General features: G+C 37.8%; 1 protein-coding gene across 7 annotated transcripts in view; it reads left to right on the forward strand.

Moving 5' to 3' along the window:
* The window catches only part of MEP-1 (zinc finger protein MEP-1), a 64365-nt gene continuing 43196 nt past the window's right edge, over window positions 1-21169 (forward strand). For 5 of the 7 annotated variants that reach the window (XM_083122047.1, XM_083122050.1, XM_083122054.1 and 2 more), the window contains exons 1-2: window positions 2-321; window positions 20589-20700. In XM_083122047.1, coding sequence (XP_082978173.1) covers window positions 298-321; window positions 20589-20700 — 136 coding nt within the window. In that variant the 5' untranslated portion in view covers window positions 2-297. Of the gene's footprint in view, window positions 322-17796; window positions 17919-20588; window positions 20701-21169 lie in introns of those variants that run through there. The other 2 variants (XM_083122053.1, XM_083122049.1) reach the window with 2 other exon arrangements.

Consider the following 21169-nt stretch of genomic DNA (forward strand, 5'->3'; position numbering starts at 1 on the left):
GTTAAAAAGCAAGAAGCCGTGTCTGTGGCTACAAAATAAGCCATCCACAAGGCAGTGGATCTCGTTGTGTTCCGTTTTGACGTAAAGTATGAAATGTGTGTTAGTTGGCAACAAGTTATACAGCCGTACTGAATGTCTTGTCATATGCCTTGACTTTTGCAGAATCATCCGTAAGAGTGAAATAGTGCAAGGAACTGTAGCAAAATTAGTTTTGTCGTAGATTGTCTGTGAACCCAAGTCAACACGGATGTCGGCCATTGATTGTTCTTTATCAAATGTTTAGTTGCCAGTATCAACATGGGATTGTACAACTCGAAAGTGGTGAGTGCAGTTTCATTTTGTTTGCTACATTGTAGAACTAATTGTTAAGAGAGCTCGAGTGTAGTGAATGATTGTCGAAACACGCTTTCATACATTTATAACAACGATAACATACCTGTGTGACATATCTTAGAAAAAGCTGGTAAATTTAAACATGTAGGCCTACAACGTTATTCAAGGTAATTGGAAATTGTTGGTCTTTCCTTGGCTTATAGTTTTTCGAGTGGAGTGGGGTTGTTTACAGAATATGATAAGGGGTGACATAGAACACTTTGTTACGTGCAAAATCACTTCCAAATGACTTCACCACATGCATCTTCCACTTCCAAATTCGATGAAGTGGCTTTAAATAGCGTCGGGGGGGGGGGGGGAGTAGGATTTTATCTGAAAGTAGGATCTTTTACTCACGGAGTTCTGTAATGGCGTTGTTACGATAACGGATTTTCGTTTCGAAAGAATGATGTACAGTGTCTCTCAAAAGTTTTAGGACAACGACATTTTAAACTAGGCAACCCAATTTACACAAGGTGTTGGTGGGTTGCGTGTAGAGTTAGGCTCAATTTCAGGGTTGCCACATGCACAATAAATATTTATAAAATACGCGAAAGAAATAAAAACAAGTATTAGTGTATAAAAAGTATTAAAAATATCAATATTATATCGCAAGTGACAAAATTCTTTCTGAAAGAAAAAGAATAGGTTTTCTATCATTTCATCGCTGATGAGTCTACAGAAAGGAGAAGAGGTGAGAGAAAACGAGAGGTGACAAATGACAGGAGAAAGAGAAAGCGAGAGGAGAAGAGGAAAAGTAGAGGAGAGAAGAAAGAGAGGATAGACGAGGAGAGGAGATGTAGTGAGGAGAATGGAAAAAGATTCTAGGTGAGATGAGGAAAATGGAGCAAAGAAGAGAAAAGAGAAGGAAAACGAGATGAGAGAAGAGTGGAGAGTAGAGTAAAGGAGAGAAAAAGAGAAGAACGAAAAGAAGAGGAGAAAAGTGCGTGGAGTCGGAAATCTAAGACAGGAAAGGAGATACGAGGAGTGGAGATGAGTGGGATGGAGATAATATGCGAGAAAAGTAGGGAAGGCGATATGAGATAAAAGCAGAGCAGAAGGAGGGGAAAGAAGAAGGAGAAGGAGAAGAGAAGAACAGAAGGCACTGAAGAGAAGAGGTAGTTGCAGAAAATATCGTCTCAACGTCAAGAATTGATGCATTGGTCAAATTATCGACATGAAACATTCAATAACATTTTGAAATGTATTGGAGAATGTATTAAATCGGTGCGAAATGCCTTTTGGCTTAGTTCAGAGCAAGGTAAAATCTTCCATGTAAGATCTTTGATTTTACCTGCGATTATACCACTAAAAACATGAATGTAATTTTAATATTTATAAGAATTATCCAATTTTTGTCCAATTCTCGGTTCGCTGAAATGGAGATTTTGTAATTTAATATTTCCCCTCCCCCCATCGTTAATTCCAAACTGAATCATTCCGTCTCACAAGGGGTGAACAATGAACACAATGGGATAGGTCTAAAACTTACGAAAATGTTCTGCCACCGGAAGGGTTTGAACCTACGACCATCAGATTGACAGTCCTGAACGTTAAACACTACACTACAAGCTTTCGCTCCTGAAAGTAAGTAGAAGGAGCTGACCAATGTGAAATGTAGATGCAACTCTCCTCCTACATGTAATGTGCAAACAATACTTGTTTGTAACAAAGAAAACGAAGGTAGTACGACTCGGAGAAAACATTTAATGGAGAATTGCACATGATGAGAACTTTTCATTCGATATTTGCGGAGGTGTCCTTGCATTGAACTCGAGTGGGAAAAGGGGTAAAATTATTATGTCCTAAATTGCCACAAATATAAATATTTATTTCATTAATATTTGTCAATGTCTTTAAAGCAGTACACAATTATCGTTAAAGTATTATAATTCACGATCTTATACTTGAAAATATCCCTTTGAACGTGTGTCAATTCATTTATTTGTAGCTACTATACACTGCTATTACAATTAATGTTACCATGCTCTTGTTTGTAATAAAAGGAGAATTAAAAAAAGAACGCCTCCTAAGGAGGATCGAACCTGGGACCACAATCAATGCTTTCAAGAACTCTAACCAATACACTACGCCCTTTGCTTCCCTTGGAGAAACAGTTCTTAATTATTCTGTCGCGTCAATATTGTAAACGTTATCCTGCAAAAAGAAGTTCAATACTCTGATATAGCTCTGTACTTCTAGAATTACTCTATACACATGCATTTGAAAATTAACTCTGAATTTATTTCTTCGTTGTTAGTATATCTAAGCTTGTGAATATATTTTATTTGTAATTTTATAACGGTTACATGAACATCTAGGAAATAGTTCCTTATAATAACCTCAGGTGGACCAAGTTGCCAATACAAACAAATGGAATACAGATTGTCTTCGAGCTTACATTGTTAAAAAGGAGCGGGTACGCGTATTACTATCCCAATACTTATTCAATAAGGTTTCTTGGTTGTCAGAAATTATCACTTAAACTATTGCATGTTGAGCTAGTGCCCACCTAGCCGCCTCTGATGAAATCTATCATTCTTCAGATTCTCTTTAAAATTCGACTCTGCTCACTCGTAACTTGCTGGGTGCATCGACAGACAATATTTTGCGATAAGAAGCGGCCTTGAATAGCGTGAGTGAGTCACTTGAACGCGAGCAAGCTACGCTACCAAGGTTGTCTGCCTTTGAAAACCCAGTCATTTTTTTTTCACCGTTTCCGAAAGCGTTTGCTATTGTAGAAGTATATATTCTCACAAAAGAGCAAGAAAGAAAATTAGACCAATGTTCTCCCGTCGTTTAAAACCAAATATTATCTATTAAACGAAAAGTTCACGATTGTCAATAAACCTATCTGAGCATAAGGTGGATGTAAATAATAAATTTAATACAAAGATTCTCCAAAATTTCTCTCCCACTGTCTACGTCACTAACGTCAGGCCAGTATCCAGGGGTGGCATGGGGCCATGCCCCCCTCGAACCAAGAAATATTTAAATGTGAACCTATCAGTGTTGCCCACGAGACGAGACTTTGGCCTGTCTCGTCTCGTGGAGCCTCGTGGAAATGCTGTCTCGTCTCGAAAATATTCGTTTGTCTTATGACACATGGTCAATCTCGTCTCGTCTCGAATTTTTAAAAGCCTGTCCCGTCTCGTCCCGTGGGCAACACTAGAACCTATCAATAACTACGAAAATAACATCGTCGATTTTAGAAATGTGTAAACATTTCAATTTTGTTCTTACATAAATGAATCTGTTTCTTGCGGAAAAGTCTTCAGGCTGCATATTGGATGGTTTTAGTTTTATAATATAAGGCTAGCAGACGTCCGATTCACCGATTTAGTCAGGACAGTGCGCTACTTTCAATCCCTGACCCGACTTTTTCGAACTGCAATCGTGATGCGAGAATGTCTCTTTGTTATTGTTGTTTTCTTAACTCACAATTAGACATGTTCTTTATTGTAATAATAATTCCTTTTACGCAACATTTAATTTATAAATATATTATTTTCTAAACATAGAATTATCATGACTTTTGAATCGCGCTCGCACTATTTGAACTATTTTGTAATATCTGTCTCTCTCTCTCTTATCTATCTATCTATCTATCTATCTATCTATATATATATATATATATATATATATATACACACAAATACACACACACACACACACACACACACACACACACATATTATGGTCTGGCCACTCCCTCAAAGAAATCCTGCGTACTGGCCTAGTCTACGTCAATGACAGAAATGCAAGCAATACTTTTATTTATATTTAACCCAATGAAAGGAATGTGGAAGAATTTAAAAGAAATAAGAAAGAGCGGAACTACTGTTGCTCTACTATAGAAATTGTTGTCCTTCGAGGAAGAAAAATAAGAAGGATTTACTCCAGCACCTTAACACAGTGTCCCACGAGTCTCTCTTGACTAATACTGTCAAGTGTGAAGAATAAAATTTTCCGCCTGTTTACGTCTAACGTTGCGCAGATTTGGTAGTTCGCAAACGGTGTAATTATTTCGTGTTACCTTACGCAACATCAAATACATTTCATAAGACAGTTCTGAACACCAGACTTGCCTCAGTAAACAAGCATTTCGTCTGTTGCAGTATCACAGGAAAAGAACATCGTCCTGCAATGTTCAAGCCTCTAGATATTTTTCATTAATAATGTCTAATCACAATAATAAGTTAGAAGAAATAACTCGCATTTTCACAACTACCAATATTCTCGGTTTTCTTCATCACTTCGAAAATTATTTCTCGAATATATCTGCTATACTACAAGAAAGCAATCCAAAATTAAAGTAAAAGTTCAACCACATGTATACCTAACTTCATTTACAATATTGGAGAGACAGAATACTTAAAAATTGTTGTTTCAATCGAAAGTAAGGGCGTGGTGTAGTGGTTAGAGTTCTTGAAAGCATTGATTGTGGTCCCAGGTTCGATCCTCCTTAGGAGGTGTTCTTTTTTTAATTCTCCTTTTATTACAAACAAGAGCATGGTAACATTAATTGTAATAGCAGTGTATAGTAGCTACAAATAAATGAATTGACACACGTTCAAAGGGATATTTTCAAGTATAAGATCGTGAATTATAATACTTTAACGATAATTGTGTACTGCTTTAAAGACATTGACAAATATTAATGAAATAACTATTTATATTTGTGGCAATTTAGGACATAATAATTTTACCCCTTTTCCCACTCGAGTTCAATGCAAGGACACCTCCGCAAATATCGAATGAAAAGTTCTCATCATGTGCAATTCTCCATTAAATGTTTTCTCCGAGTCGTACTACCTTCGTTTTCTTTGTTACAAACAAGTATTGTTTGCACATTACATGTAGGAGGAGAGTTGCATCTACATTTCACATTGGTCAGCTCCTTCTACTTACTTTCAGGAGCGAAAGCTTGTAGTGTAGTGTTTAACGTTCAGGACTGTCAATCTGATGGTCGTAGGTTCAAACCCTTCCGGTGGCAGAACATTTTCGTAAGTTTTAGACCTATCCCATTGTGTTCATTGTTCACCCCTTGTGAGACGGAATGATTCAGTTTGGAATTAACGATGGGGGGAGGGGAAATATTAAATTACAAAATCTCCATTTCAGCGAACCGAGAATTGGACAAAAATTGGATAATTCTTATAAATATTAAAATTACATTCATGTTTTTAGTGGTATAATCGCAGGTAAAATCAAAGATCTTACATGGAAGATTTTACCTTGCTCTGAACTAAGCCAAAAGGCATTTCGCACCGATTTAATACATTCTCCAATACATTTCAAAATGTTATTGAATGTTTCATGTCGATAATTTGACCAATGCATCAATTCTTGACGTTGAGACGATATTTTCTGCAACTACCTCTTCTCTTCAGTGCCTTCTGTTCTTCTCTTCTCCTTCTCCTTCTTCTTTCCCCTCCTTCTGCTCTGCTTTTATCTCATATCGCCTTCCCTACTTTTCTCGCATATTATCTCCATCCCACTCATCTCCACTCCTCGTATCTCCTTTCCTGTCTTAGATTTCCGACTCCACGCACTTTTCTCCTCTTCTTTTCGTTCTTCTCTTTTTCTCTCCTTTACTCTACTCTCCACTCTTCTCTCATCTCGTTTTCCTTCTCTTTTCTCTTCTTTGCTCCATTTTCCTCATCTCACCTAGAATCTTTTTCCATTCTCCTCACTACATCTCCTCTCCTCGTCTATCCTCTCTTTCTTCTCTCCTCTACTTTTCCTCTTCTCCTCTCGCTTTCTCTTTCTCCTGTCATTTGTCACCTCTCGTTTTCTCTCACCTCTTCTCCTTTCTGTAGACTCATCAGCGATGAAATGATAGAAAACCTATTCTTTTTCTTTCAGAAAGAATTTTGTCACTTGCGATATAATATTGATATTTTTAATACTTTTTATACACTAATACTTGTTTTTATTTCTTTCGCGTATTTTATAAATATTTATTGTGCATGTGGCAACCCTGAAATTGAGCCTAACTCTACACGCAACCCACCAACACCTTGTGTAAATTGGGTTGCCTAGTTTAAAATGTCGTTGTCCTAAAACTTTTGAGAGACACTGTACACACATTGAAATCGCCATTCCTTCTGCCCCATACATCAAGGCGGCGAGTACAGCGTTGCCAAATTAAACTGTTTTGAGTTTGTCTTATTTATTTTATTATGTGCTTCTGTTGGTCATATCCTTATGTTACAACAATTCAGTAATTTCAGGTTGGGTGGGGAACAATTGCGGAGAGAGTGTTACTATTCAAATTGAAATACTAGAAATTTATTTACACCAAACAGTAAATGTACAAATTAGCACTTGAAACTCAATGAACACTGAAACGCATTGAATCCTAATGTAAAATACGAACTAAATCTATATAATGAATCAAAATTGGGTGGAGGGAAATAATTAAATATCGAGACTTTGACCCAACAATGTCTTCGTTAATTAATTAATTTGATTTATTTTACTTTTACCTAATCGCGAAGATAATGAGTGATTATATGATGAAATTGAGATTGTTAATACCCCATTCACTCACTCACAAAGAACACCCATGACCAGGCCGGGATTCGAACCCGGGATCTCTGGACAATGCCTTTGTTTTCGTTTTATGCGGCTCTTGTGTAGAGGTTTTGGCGTAACAATGTGTTTACACTTCTCCCACCCATTTTCGTAAGCGAACATCATCTTCTTTATCATGACCCTGTCAACAAAATCGTGTTGACTTTGGACATCGTTTCTGCTATTGAATTTGTTTTAATGTTTTTCTTCTGAAGTTAGTAGTCACTCTAGTTCACCAGTATCATATACGATTATATGAACAAATCACTTTTATCCTTTTGCTGTTTTTTTTCCTTAATAAAAATCATAATTCAAACAAACAATGGCTCATTTTTCACGATCTTTATAATAATATTGTGAAGTGTAATTGTTTAGTTTGCAATAACACTTCTTTTCGCTCGCCAAATGCACATAAAAAGAAAATTAAAAAAAATAGTAAAAAGGTGTAATAATACTACTAATTCTCGTCATTCCGGAAGATAACGAAGTTTGTCAGGGAGGCTGAGCTAGATTCCGGGAGACTCCGGGATGGTTGGCAAGTCTACACGTTACGCTTTCCTTCATCAAATACTAATGCTGTGTACATTCTAGTAGAAATATATGTACTAATTATTGTACTTCGCTTTCCTGCCAGTTTTATCTAATCCCGAAAATGAAGATTAAAGGTGGTAAGATGAACGAAACACACAAGGACAAAACACAACGTAAGCTCCACAATAGATTATACTGGCCGTGAGTCTAGGCGCCAGAGCCTCGAAAGCCTGCAAGAATGCAGTCCAGGATGTACACCCAACGGCGAAAGAAACCGTAAAGAAATTGTCCACCACCATTTTCATTCGGTCTGAATTACACAATGTGATGACAATGAATTGAAATAAGACGTCAATAAGCAGAGAAGAATGCCTGCTTCGAACCAACATAGGTTCATTCCTTAAAACAGCACGGGATGTAGAATGAAAAAGTAGTGAAAATAGCGGTGAACAATTTACCTACCATAATCTTTGCTGTTGACTGTACTACGTGGAAGAGAGGTTGGCCTTTTGATGACACACCTCACATCCCGAGTACGAAGAAACGACTCAATTCGTCCGTTAATATTTTCATTCAGTTTCGTTTGTATTCTATGGGCTTGTCTGGAATGGCTTGCTATTGGTGGCAACGCTTCGGTTGCTGAGCGTGAGCGCGATGAGTTCCGGGTTCGAATCCTCTCGGGGAATTCCTGTGTGAATCTCCCTTCACCAGTTTCATCTAATCGTTCATCCTCATCGTTAAGATTTGCTTGAAGGGGCGGAAAAGCGACGTAAAATAGAAACAATGACATTCCGTTGTCCATTATCTCTTTGAGGAAAAGATCTTCCACGCTACTTTTTTTGGTGACGTTTTGTCAGTGCATTCAAGCCCACCACGGAAGAAGAGAGAGTACGGGTATATGTGGGAGCACAAAATGAGAAAAATACAAAGTGATATTAATGGCGCGTTTTCCTGGTTGTGTTGAAATGCTCGACCTGTTATTTGTCTATGCTGTGTCGTATCATTGTGTTTGTTCCATCACCATTCAATCATTCATCTTCATCGTCCCGGTTAACCCAAGAGGTAGAAAGCGACGTTGAAGTGTGCCAAGTGTTATCATCATCTCGATGGTTTTCGTTTTGCATAAGCAACCGCAACAAACGCTTGTTTGAAGTTCACTTTAAGCACAGATAGGCTAATTGGGACTGGACCTACGGTTTAAAGTGGGATATTCATATTAATTAATTTTTCATCACAGGACATAAAACCCACTTTTGTTGAACATATAGAATATAACCTGTACAAGAATATTCAAATATGAAACGAATTACAAATATTGAAGCTGCAGTCTGATTCAATATAGGAGAAAATTGTAGAAAATTTTCTGCCTTGTACATTGTTTGTATGCACCAAAATATATGTCCAAATCATGTAATTAACTATTCTTGCATTCAGTGGCGACTCGTGGAATTTTTGGGGTGTAGGAAGTTATGGTAAACAGACCGAGGAAAGTTTTCGAAAATGCGTTCAATTACACAGTGACATGTATCGCCTGTACCTTGGATTAGCCATTGGATTTGTAATGTTAGCTGCAGGCCCTCCCTGCCTGTAATGTGCGTATTAAGAACAGCTTTTCCAATACCAACCTCCTGATAAGAAAAGGTGTTGTTTCAACTCTTAAATTACGCTAAATGTGGTAAAATTATGCTAGGGTTATTATTATTATTATTATACAATTATTATTAATTTATTATCATTTTCTGATGACTGTAGTAGTTTTAAGTTCAATTTTATTTTGCTATTTTGGAGTTGTGAACTGCGTTATTGATTATTTATTGTATTTAGTTAAGCAACATTAGGAATTCCGACCATTCAATAAAATGGGTTTAGCATAGTGCTTGAAAAAGTTGAAGAAAATTCCATGACTGGCAACGGCGTCCATTTGTTTTATTTGTGACCTCCAACTCTACCGATTTCCTTTTATGAAATGTCCCTCCCTTGTTAAATCGGGGAGGATAAAGAAAAGATGAAAACAAGAGGATAAATCAGTATGTAAAAGCTTGTCTCTTGGTCGATATACTTCCTTTTGTTTGAAACAAGTCCGCTAGAAAAGTACAAACAAGTTTCTTAAAAATAAATATTTCCTCAAAATATCTTTATTAGAATTCAATTTCTCTTTTTCCCAGGGACGCCCGTTTTTGAGATGATGCTGGATTTTCCCATTATGCCAAACAGAGTGTGCTAGATGTTAACGAAGTTCAAGTTTTGTTAGGTTTAGAACCATTATGGTAGAGTTGAGGAACCCATAGGACCTTCCTCGCGGACCGTATAACTGGGCAACCCTCCGCATACCCCCGCCCTCCCTTGCACTGCCACTCACCCATCTGTCTGTAGGATGACCAGAAAGGTTCCTTCAGCGACCGTCTTTGGGCAACAGATCTGGAACGAGCGGGTGATAGCTAGCACATTGACTCTTGAGAGTCGAGTAGAAAAAAATAAAGTAGAAAACTGGAAATAAGTATAAATGGAACTTCCTACATGGAGGAATCGCCACTGCTTGCATTCTTAGCATTCTGTGTACATTCAACCTGGAGAATAGTGTGTAAAATGGTGTTACATGAACATTTATTTTCTATGTTAGTGTCAGTTTATTACACGATCAGTTTTTGATATAAAAGTGCCCCACTAATATATTTGGATAGATTTCATAAAATTCGAATGGTGAATTGCAGCGTGAAAACATGGACGAGAGGTGCCATGAAAGGCAGTAGATTAAGTGGTCTTTGATTCATGATTCTTTATGAGAATTGTGTTAACTATGGAAAAGCATCAATCATCTTATGTCCCCCCTCTACTTTGAGCACTTTCTACCACCCCCCGAGGAAAAAATCCTTCGGGCAGCCTTTTTTTCATGCCAGTTTGCTTAGAAATAAATGTCATTAAAGACTCTCCTATCTTTCAAGGAATTGAGACCAAAGTGGTTACCTGAAATGATATAATCTTTATTACGATATTCCATGCATTTCACAACATCAAGGGGTCTTGGAATCGATACCCGGGGAGGCACATAGTGGTTCGGATTCCACTTTAAACTGTAGGTTCCGATAAGCCTATCTGTGCATAAAGTATCAAAACTAATTCAAACACAGTTTTTCCACTGCATCCTCCAAGGTTCTACATCGAGGATTCCAATAGTCTAATATCGGACGGATTAGCGTGACATATATCCGACCACTGTGTTCCTCCTCCGGTTATCGAACCCGGGACACCTTCCCCCTCCATTGCAAAGCGACGACATTACCACTACGCCATCGGTGACCAATGCGACCAAGTGAAGGAAAATGGTTTCGTAAACCAGGATCGTCTTTCGTGCCGTGAAGAGCATTACGAATAGAAACTGGCATAATGCACCTGTTCAGAACAGATTTGTTATTCACCAAGATGAGGGCTACAGGCGCTACAGCGGCTTTCTGATCGATATGACGCAGCGCTTCGAGAACTACAGTTCCTTGTTCCTTAGTGCAAGGAATCTGGCGTGGAATGGAAGGCGTGTACAGGGTGCTTCAGCGAGTGTCGATTTTCGCTCGATTCGATGATGCCGGGGAATGTCATACGTATCCAGATCTAGGTGTTCGCTCACAGGAAATTTTTATTATTAATAACTAGAATAACGCACTAATGGAGGAGGAAATAAGAGTTTACAGGATTCTTGTTGGCAAATCTAATGCTAAGAGACGTGTAGGAAGGCCAAGACGAAGATGGAGGCATAACGTTGAGACGAACCTAAAGGAAAATTGGTAAGGATGGAAAAGATTGGATTGATCTTGCTCAGGATAGGGACAGATGGAAGGCTTGTGTTGCTGCAGCCATAAACCTTCGGGTTTAAGAAGGCTAGAGAGTTAGTTAGTTAGTTAGAAAATCGCACTTTCATTTCCTAACGCAAATTTTTCCCGAGTATTCACTGGTTGCCGTGAATTTTCGCGAATTGATTGATTTGATTTATTTTACTTCCTCTTTCTGCCAATTTCGCTAATGGCGAAGATGACGATGAGTGATGATATGATGAAATTGATGAAGGGACAGTCACAGAGCACACCCATTCCCATGCCGGGTTTCGAACCCGGGACTCCGCCACGGCGGACGGCACTTTGCACAAGGGTGTTAGGAGAAGGGTTTAGCAAGATTGTTCCATCTAGGTAGTGTAAGGTCGATTTCGGGGGTGTAAAAAAGCATATTTATCGCCAAAACGACAGTATTTTGGACGTTTGTGAAGGATATTGTAGGGGTTGGTCTGAAATATTTGGGAAGGGGTCTTGAAGTGTCGGGGGCGTGTGGAAAAATCACTGCATGTAAGTCGTCTTCTCGTTCTACTTAGGGATGGTTTCGAGACGAGGCAGACTCAGGCCCGTAGGTAAAATAGAATTGTTCTCCGGGGGGGGGGGGGGGCTCACAGGTTATCAGAGGGGCTTTGTAAACGAATTCCATTTTTTAAAAAATAACTATTAAATTAAGGTAAATCGTGTGTGTTAGGGAGGGGTCATTACGTTACATAAAATTTATAAATATCACACAAATACTACATTTTTCTACATCTTTTAAAATATCTCTTGAAATATTAATTGACTGGTACTGAAATCATCCCTTACACACTCCATACTGCTTTAGATGGTACAGATATTTATATCACACAAAAAAGTGCACAATATTCAATCACAGTGCCTACAACAGTACATTCCACCCCCGGCCGAAGCTATGAAACTCCCCTTTGTTCCCAAAACTTGGAAGCTGTTGACCTTTGGTGCAGATGCGAAGGAAATTTGCATGATGACATCAAAGTCACAGATTTCTGTCTAAATGGAGGCCGCAACAGGGGCAGTGAAGGTACAGATAAAGAAGCTCCAGCATGAAAGAACTTACAAAGTCTAGATAATCTTCTAAGTACTTGCAGTTACTTAGACTTCAGCTCATGAACAAGATGAGTGAATGTAAGAGCTGCTGTTCATGTTCTGTGGATTTATCCTTAAAGTTGTGAGCTGTCTAAATTTTCACTCTTCACTGCAAACAAATTATACAAAATAGTTTTACCTAATGTCAAGGGGGTACAGGCTACGGGCCTAGGCAGACTTCTGTGACATGAAGACTCTCGGTCTTATTCGAGACTTTGGTCAGATATTAAAGGGGTGAAAGGAGTGGCCTTATCAGAAGTTACTGAAGTAGCTAGCTCACTTGACGTAGTACACCCTGGACTGCATTGTTGCAGACGAACGAGGCTCTTGCTTTTGGACTCTGTAGGGCTAGTGTTGTGTCCTGCCCATGTGTGTTTGTGATTCTCATTACATCAATTTCATATCATCACCATTCATCTCCATCGTCGCGATTAGCCAAAAGTGCCAGAAACGCCACGCTAAGTAACAAAAATCAAATCAAATTTACTTTACCATATGACTTCTTCATTCATTTTTTTTTAAAATTCTGGCAACAAGTAATAAAATTAACTATTACTTTTCACTTATGTTGTTCGTTTCAAAAGTAATGAACATAATTATTGTTGTACCCTTTATAAAAATAGAAATACAATTTCAATGTTCACGAGTGTAAGGGGTTTCTTTAAACTTTTTGCTTCGTATTTTCATATTTTAACACAAGATTGATTATATTGTTTTAATGAAAATTAGCCTAAATTTTAGAGGGTCTTCAGTATAAAGAGAGCAATCCATTAATAGTTCACGGGCCTTCCTGATGTCATAGTGGTATCGTCGTCGACTTGTAATCAAGGGATCCCGGATTCGATACCCGGTGTAGGCACATTGATTAGTGCTTCGGATCCCAGATTAAACTGTAGGTCCAGTCCCGATTAGCCCATCTGTGCATAATGTGGACTTCAAACAAAAACTCAAACCTCGTTAGCAGTTCACCTTCAATGAGTTATATATAGCTTATCCTAGATCAAAGTAACTTTAATAGTTTCTTCAGTTACTTTTTGTAGTATGCGAGTTACATTTCATTAACAGTGAATGTAGTTTAAGTGGGCGTATTTTGAACAAAGTAAATAAGACTCATTTACTTTTAGAAGTTTCCAAAGATTGCAGAAAAAAATAGGAGTTCGTTTTATTTACAGAAAGGAGTAAAGCGCTTTCAGTACAATAACATTTCCAATAATGTCCAAGTTCTGAAGATATTCTGAAAAGAAAGCAACATTTTCTTTGCACGTTTGAAAGGAATGGGACTTTCACGTCATGTAAATTCGACATTTGACAACTTGTGCCGTTGCGTTACCTGCGATGCATTTACAATGATAACCAAGTGGAAAAGAAAGGGCTCTGCTGTTTACTGAAAAATCAATATCGTTATGCTTTTATTTTGGGGGAGAAAATGAAAGTGAAAAGAATTGCAGCGTTTGGATTCCAAAACCAAGCAAGGTCGAAGGAAGGTGGGAAGCAATGCAATAAATATTTGCTCTTGTTCCGAATATTGATACGAAATTACATTCTACGTTATACGAACAAGTCAACGAAGCACGTAGCGTAAATGTAACCTTTAATGGCCTCGCCCTCTATAAAAGTGACTCGCTGCGCATGCGCTGTCCCAGTTTGGCATAAGACGAAAAGCGTTATTTACCGGTATGTACACCAGATGTCTTGCCTGTGTTCTCGTGTTCTGGGGAATTCTCTCAAATTTGGGTGTAGCGTCCTGAACTCGTTTTCTCGGTGCTAAATCGTCATGTATCGAGTTAAACGATTATGTATTTCCTCTTTACTGGTTGCGAAACAACAGGCTCAGGCTTGTATGAAAAGATTTTTGCAATAAGAATTGGGTCATTGAATTCTTACTTTGGTAATCCACACTGATGTATGAGAAATTTACGATTAAAATATGCGCGTATATGTGTATCAAGTATTGCAAACATGTTTAGTTCTTTAGTCGCTTTTCTCTCTCTCTTTGGGTTAATCGCAACGATGACTATGAGGAGATATAAAATTGATGAAGGGACACTAACCGATGGTCTAGCCGTCCTCCGGAGTGGTTAGTACAGCGCGCTACAACGCCATGGTAACGGGTTCGCATCCAGGCCTAGGCATGTGTGTTCTTCGCAAGTGTCCCTTCATCATTTTCATCACCCATCCTCATCTTCGCGATTAGCAGAAAGCGGGAGACAAGCGAAGTAAAATACAACATCCAATAAAATTGATGAAGGGACACTGACAGATGTTCAGATCTAAATTCTATTCCGGAACTTTTTGTGGCGGCAAAAATCTTTTTTAAACTTATTGATTTATTAATGTTGTTTTTAAACATATGTTCAGAAACATTTCAAAACAGCACAGACCAGCAATCGGGACTGGATATGCAGTTATTTGTAGGTCTACACGTCACATTTCTGCCTCTCTCGGTCTCACCTTCGTCGCTGACTGGTTGACTCGTGATCTCGTCAGCAAAGGTTTTTGGCCTGGGTAGAGGTATTCCTTTGGGAGTGTGTATGTATGTCATCTAATAACCATACTTGATTTGATTTTGTTCCATTTTACTACCCTTTTCTGCAACTTTTGACGAATCGCGAAGATATGGATGACATGATGAAATTGATGAAGGGGGACTCACAAAAAACACCCATGCCCAGGCCGGGATTCGAACCCCGGAACTCCTGGCCTCAGCACAGGCCCACAATTGCCACCAATATCAGTTTGTAATTTTTGTAAGCAAGACATACGACTATCCACTCGTTATATCTGATGAAGTCACATAAAAAAGTTCATCTGCTTTAGTTCCTTCTGTATGTAGTATATTGAAAATTCTCCAAATTTTCATTGATGGATATGGTTCACATATTTTACTTTTCTTCTCTGCCACGTTTGGCCAGTCGCCGAGATGAGTGATGTGAAATTGATGAAGACACACTCGCAAAAAACACCCATGTCAGACCGGGATTTGAATCAGGGACCCCCGACGTTGTATGTGTGCTAACCACTCCGCCACGGAGGTCGGCAATTTTCTAAGTCTGTTCACGTCGATGAATGTAAAGCATTTTAAATTAATTTGATCTCTAATAAAACATTCGTTCATTCGTCGTTCATTCGTCGTTCTTTGTCTTATAATAGGTGGTCCCGGGTTCAATGCCTGGTTGAGGCACAAGTGGTTCGGATCCCACTTTAAACTGTAGGTGCAGTCCCGATTAGCCTTACTGTCCATAAAGTAGACTTAAAACACCAAGTCAATCAATCAAATAATAGGCAGGTTTTTCACTTCAACTTCCAGACGCCTTTAACTAATTAATTTTCAATAAGTGTTGCGATTTAACGGACTAGCAGGTAAAGGTAAAAGGTAGCGTAACCGCATTCCTATTTCTCTTGCCTTTTATACAAGCTGCCCCGGGTTCGATTCCAAGTAGGAAGAGAAAATGCTTTGACTGTCTTAGAATCATGATGTTTACAAAGGTACTTAAAGCAAAAATGTAACGAGCTGTGTTGCGTAAATTGTGTTGCGTAAATTCTACAGCCCAAGGCACTGTACATTCAGAACTAGTTCTAATTCATAATAATCTCATTCGTTCTCGTCTCGGACTGTGACCTCGGCTAGATCGAGACTCGTCTTGGTACAAAAGTCAAAGTTTGCCTAAGATTGTTTGAATCACGTTTCATGCTCAAATATACTAATCAGGACTGAATATGTTCAAAGTAGGATCTGAACCACTGTGCAATGTGTCCACCGGGAATCAAACCCGAAACCCTTTGATTAGAATGCAACACCGTTACCACTACACCGTCGGGGAAAGGCGTCTCCTTATCATATTTTCTTCCACAATAGTTTAGTTTCTGAGATCAATATAGTTTTTCGGTGACACTCCGAATGCGCGTGCGTCACTTTACCAACTGACTTTAACTCGTTGATAACCGTCACTATGAATATTCGTGGTTGATGACCATTAAGTGGATGATAGTGCGAAAAGAAGCTAACATTTTATCAGGAATTCAAACCGGGCTTCGATTTGCGAGAGCGCAACTCTAACCGTTAAGATCAAGGAGTCGGTAAAAGTAAAAAACCTTGCATTAGTACACCCCTTCCCTCTTCAGCGTTATTCTTCCTAAACAAGTATATGATAGGACATTTTCGTATTGAAATCTTGTACATTCATTAGTTTGTCTCTTTTCTCCATTCATTTTGGGATGCTGCTCTGTGATTGATGATTAGATAATGGACACTCACAAAAGAACACCCATGCCCAGGTTGGGATTCGAACCCATAACTTTCGGTGACGAGATTGCGAGTTGATCACGCAACATACCTGGCTATAGAGACGGCTAGGAGTCTTGTTTTGTCCAAGCACCTGCTTGCGGTAAAGATGTTATTCCTATTAGAAACCCCTGTTGCATCCATGCTCTTACTTCCAAGCTCCTACAACATTACTGAAAGGTCAGTTTCAAACCTTTTATCTTCTCATGCAATAGAAAGGTACTTCTTGTCAACGCAGAAAATAAAACATTTTGTGAATATTATCTTGGATTTGAAGGATTACAAATATCTGTATGTATCCATTATTCGTTTATCAACTTCGCAATGTTTCCTTCCGATACGAGATATTTCTTCTCTCCGCTATCGGCTAGCGGTTATTGTGGGTGTTCAAAATTAAAGGAAACTTAAGGGTGGACAATGTCCCCCTGATTCCTTGTAGACACGGCCGTCGGAATCGGACAAGAGCAAAGGAGACGTATCCTCGTCTTTCGAGATGGATCATTGGATCAACACCGTTAGAGGAGAACAAATCGAAAGGTAAATGTTCTGGATTACAGTCACATTTGAAGATGTTGAGGAGGTCGTTGACCAAAGATTTAGATATTATGCTGAATGTTGTTATTGAGACTGTAGCTCCAGAAGCTACGACAGAAATGTTCTTATAAATCATATTTTCCCGTCAAGAAACGAAATCTCTAGTTTCATCTAGTAAAATTGATAGAAGTTGCCGATGAAAGTGGTCTAGGACTAGGTCAGAGGAAAGATGGGTCATGCAGTTGATGGTGCAGGAGGTCATTGGGTAATACCATTCTTATGACCTGACCATTATTGGGGTCAATGACATCAAATAAATTAATGTTTGTGCAATGTTTCACAGTATGCCAGGTAGTGAACTATGCCATGTGATGTTGCTATGACAACCAGATATGACACCAGGGGGTGCTAGGAGACTTATTGTGAAGCTAGTGGGGGATGTTTGAACATGTAGTGATATTAAAGGGGATTGGTTAACATTACCTAACATGTCACGTGGATACAAACTTACGTTTCATTGGTTGAAATCTCCTCCCTGATGTTCACTGCATACGTCACTAGTTTATGGTCACGTGACAACTGGTCGCCATCTTAGCAGTGTTCGAGGGTTAGTGACGTCGGTTTCGCCTAGGAGCAGGAATTCTTAGTTGTGTTTAGTTGTTGTGCCGCGGAAATACAATTTGGTTACAACACCGGTGGGTGATTAGTTATTAGTAACTGCTTATTATTTATATATTAATGATAATATTGTTTGAATGTTATAATAGGCTTTTTAGTATTTAGTACTTTCTAATGGCAAAGTAAGCAGTGGCGGCAGCTGGTCTGTAGAGTTCATTGTAAGGGAACAGGAAATGGCGGGAGGTCAGAGGAGTGGAAAGATGTTTAATTGTCTATTTTAGTATTTATTAATATTAGAAGAAGTGTTATTGTAGTTCAGGAAATGTAGAAACACTTTATGGTGGTATACAACAGCTGAAAAAGTGAGCCACAGCGTGCATTTGGAAAATACTACACAACGTGTTGAACCGGAAAACAGTGCTGCCACTTCGTGGAATAACTTCGAACTACGAAGTCCTGTCATTGCAGAATGTTTTTATGTAAATTTCGGAAATAAAGAAAAGATGATCGATTTGTCTTATCATACACGTCCATTAACCAATTGAAAATCCACACAACAAAATGAGAATGGAAAGAATAGTATTAAATGTAATTTTCGTTGCTGTGTTATTAACAACACTACAAGTGAATCATGGGAGTGCAAGTCGGGTTGTAATTTTTAGCATTTTTATGATTTATGTACCGAATAATGAGTTGTAGTGATTTTTGGGAGTACAGTACGAGTTGTAATGTAACTATAACCGTTTAATACTTTTTTCACGTAAATTGTTGATGTAAGTGTATCCATCTTATTCTTCTCGTACTGCTCGTACCTTGGCAGTAAAAGTAAGTATTCCAAGAGGTAGCCATAACGGAAGTGGATTAACAAATGGGGCGAAGGGTGGAAAAGCCTCCCTTGACTTCGAGATGTTTTAACTTACTCTCGACCCAACTAATATTCATTATGGCTTTCAAGTTGTTCATGAAATAAATTTATGCAATATGCATATTTTAGCACCACCAGAATATTAATATTGACAGTATTTTCACGTTTCACAATGGTATTTTGACATATCTTTGGTAATATATTCTTCAGAGTACAAATAATTTATTTATAGGAACAGTTTACTTTTTTAATGCCAATAATTAATTATATGTACTGCCATGTTGATAGTACTGTTTGTGAGGGTAGTTGAACATGTCATTTCAGGAGGTGGGAATTATCATGCATTATCTTTTTAAGTGAAAAAGTTATGGTCAAGTGATTTTTTTTGCAAGTTATAGGCTGTAATAATTACTTTTCGCTGAACTTCTGATCACTATCGTCTGTCATGTCTTCCGACAACATTATCAGTGTATAAACATTTAGATGCCACTAAGTCATTTACAGTAGATTTGCAGATTAAGTCCTTGTACGTGATTTTAAATGTTAAATAATGATATGGTAAAATAACATTGGTAAGAATTAATGTTTTCATGAGATGGAGTAGAGAGATCCGTGCTTTTTTTTTCTTCAAAAATTTTTGATTTTAAAAATGTGCCCATTTAGTAACTGGAAGCAACTATCGGGACTAAGTGGTGAGATTAACAGATTGCGCTTTTTTTTCATCAGTACTTTTTAAATTAAGTGCTTTGACTATTTTACACATTGTCAATGTTAAAACACTCACACTATCTATAAAGCATAACATAAAGATGAGTATTATTATTGTAGAGTTAACTCAACATCAAACCCACACTACATGTTTTACAAAAGAAATTCCACACAGTGGCAAATCATGAGGCCTTGCGAAGATATACACTCTGTTAAAAATTACAAGTTTGTTAAAAAAGAAATATAGCTAGATTCCATCTTTTGAATACAGTACAAGCTTAATTTGAAAGCTATTTCAAATGTCCAAATAATGTGAAGTATTATTCACACAGTAATTTCCTAAATATTGTTAGAACTTTTTAAACCATTCTGATTGTTAATTGACTATTAATATATTTCTTGAAATCAAAAGACACAGTTTCTGACAATTTCAATGTGCACTCTGATATCTAACCGTACATCAAACATCATTTGAGAGAATGTAGTATGTTGTATTTTTCTTTGCAATTCTTATTTTGTTTAAATGTTTTTAAGTAAAAGAAGTGCAGATTTTGTACATTTTCCAAATCTATGTGAAGTTCAAAATGCTACATAGTACTAATCCTGTGTGGGATTTTTTATTTGTTTGTTAAACAGCTAGATTTTTGGAATAAAAAATAGTTATACATTATTTATATGTGATTTTTTTGGATTGCAGCAGTTGGTTCATGGTTGTATGAACTTACTGAGGTAAAAATTTACTATCCTTCGGACACCTCTAATTTTTTCGTTTCGTCAATTTTCGACATTCGTACTTACGTATCTGCTTCGCGGAACATTCCTGAAGGTGTATCAACGTTGTTTTGATGAAATTTGAACTATGTTTCCTAACCTAACAGAACTAACCTAACCACGCGCCAATGGTTCGTGGGGCTAGCTATTCTCCGTCGGAGAATTCATTTTCAACGAACAACATGAATTTCAGCTATGAAACATTCCCACATCACACAAAACACCTTCCCGATGTTCGACAATGATACAGGAACTTATTATGGTGAGTAGTTTCTTCTGTAAAAATAAATAAATGTGTCCGAAGGATAGTAAACAAGTACCCTTACTGATTTTAAGCGACTACTTCTGTTTTTATTTCCTTCTTTATTCAAAAGTGATGTTTAAATGTGTTTTCTTTGTACAGTGCAAATCCAAAACAGCTCAAATGGAAGCTGCGATGGAAGAATCAGTGGATGGGGAAGTTGATAGGACCAAAGGATCTAAAGCAGCTGGTGATATCTCCAATGGACAACAAGGTTGGTGCATTGTCAAACGTTTTTCATTTAGATAATATAGTCCCTGAACATATTTCTGTAGTTTGTAGTTCAAATTATTTTAAGTGGACGAGGATTGCAGTGATTGCTTCACCATTTATTAATAATCTTTCTTTTTTCTATTTATTTTTCTTGTTGTTGTAACCCCTATTCTAGGGTGCTTCAGAACAGAAGTAATTTTTTTCCTTATTTGATTTCGTTTAACAGTGGCGACCATTTTTTATTTCATGACTTCTTGTATTTTTGGCTTTTGCAGACAGTTGCAATGAATTTGATAACTTGGCCAAGAAAAGTGACACAGTATGGTAAACACTATTTTCAGTACATTTCAAGCTACAGTTAATGTCCTGTGCCTTTTTTCTTCTTTTTTTTTTCTAATGAAAATAGCGTAAATTTTGGGACCAAAACCGATGCTTACCTTTGAACAAAATTGAAAGTTCACGATATTTTT

Source organism: Lepisma saccharinum, chromosome 5, assembly GCF_977018435.1.
Source record: "Lepisma saccharinum chromosome 5, izLepSacc3.1, whole genome shotgun sequence".
Classification (NCBI taxonomy): Eukaryota; Metazoa; Arthropoda; class Insecta; order Zygentoma; family Lepismatidae; genus Lepisma; species Lepisma saccharinum.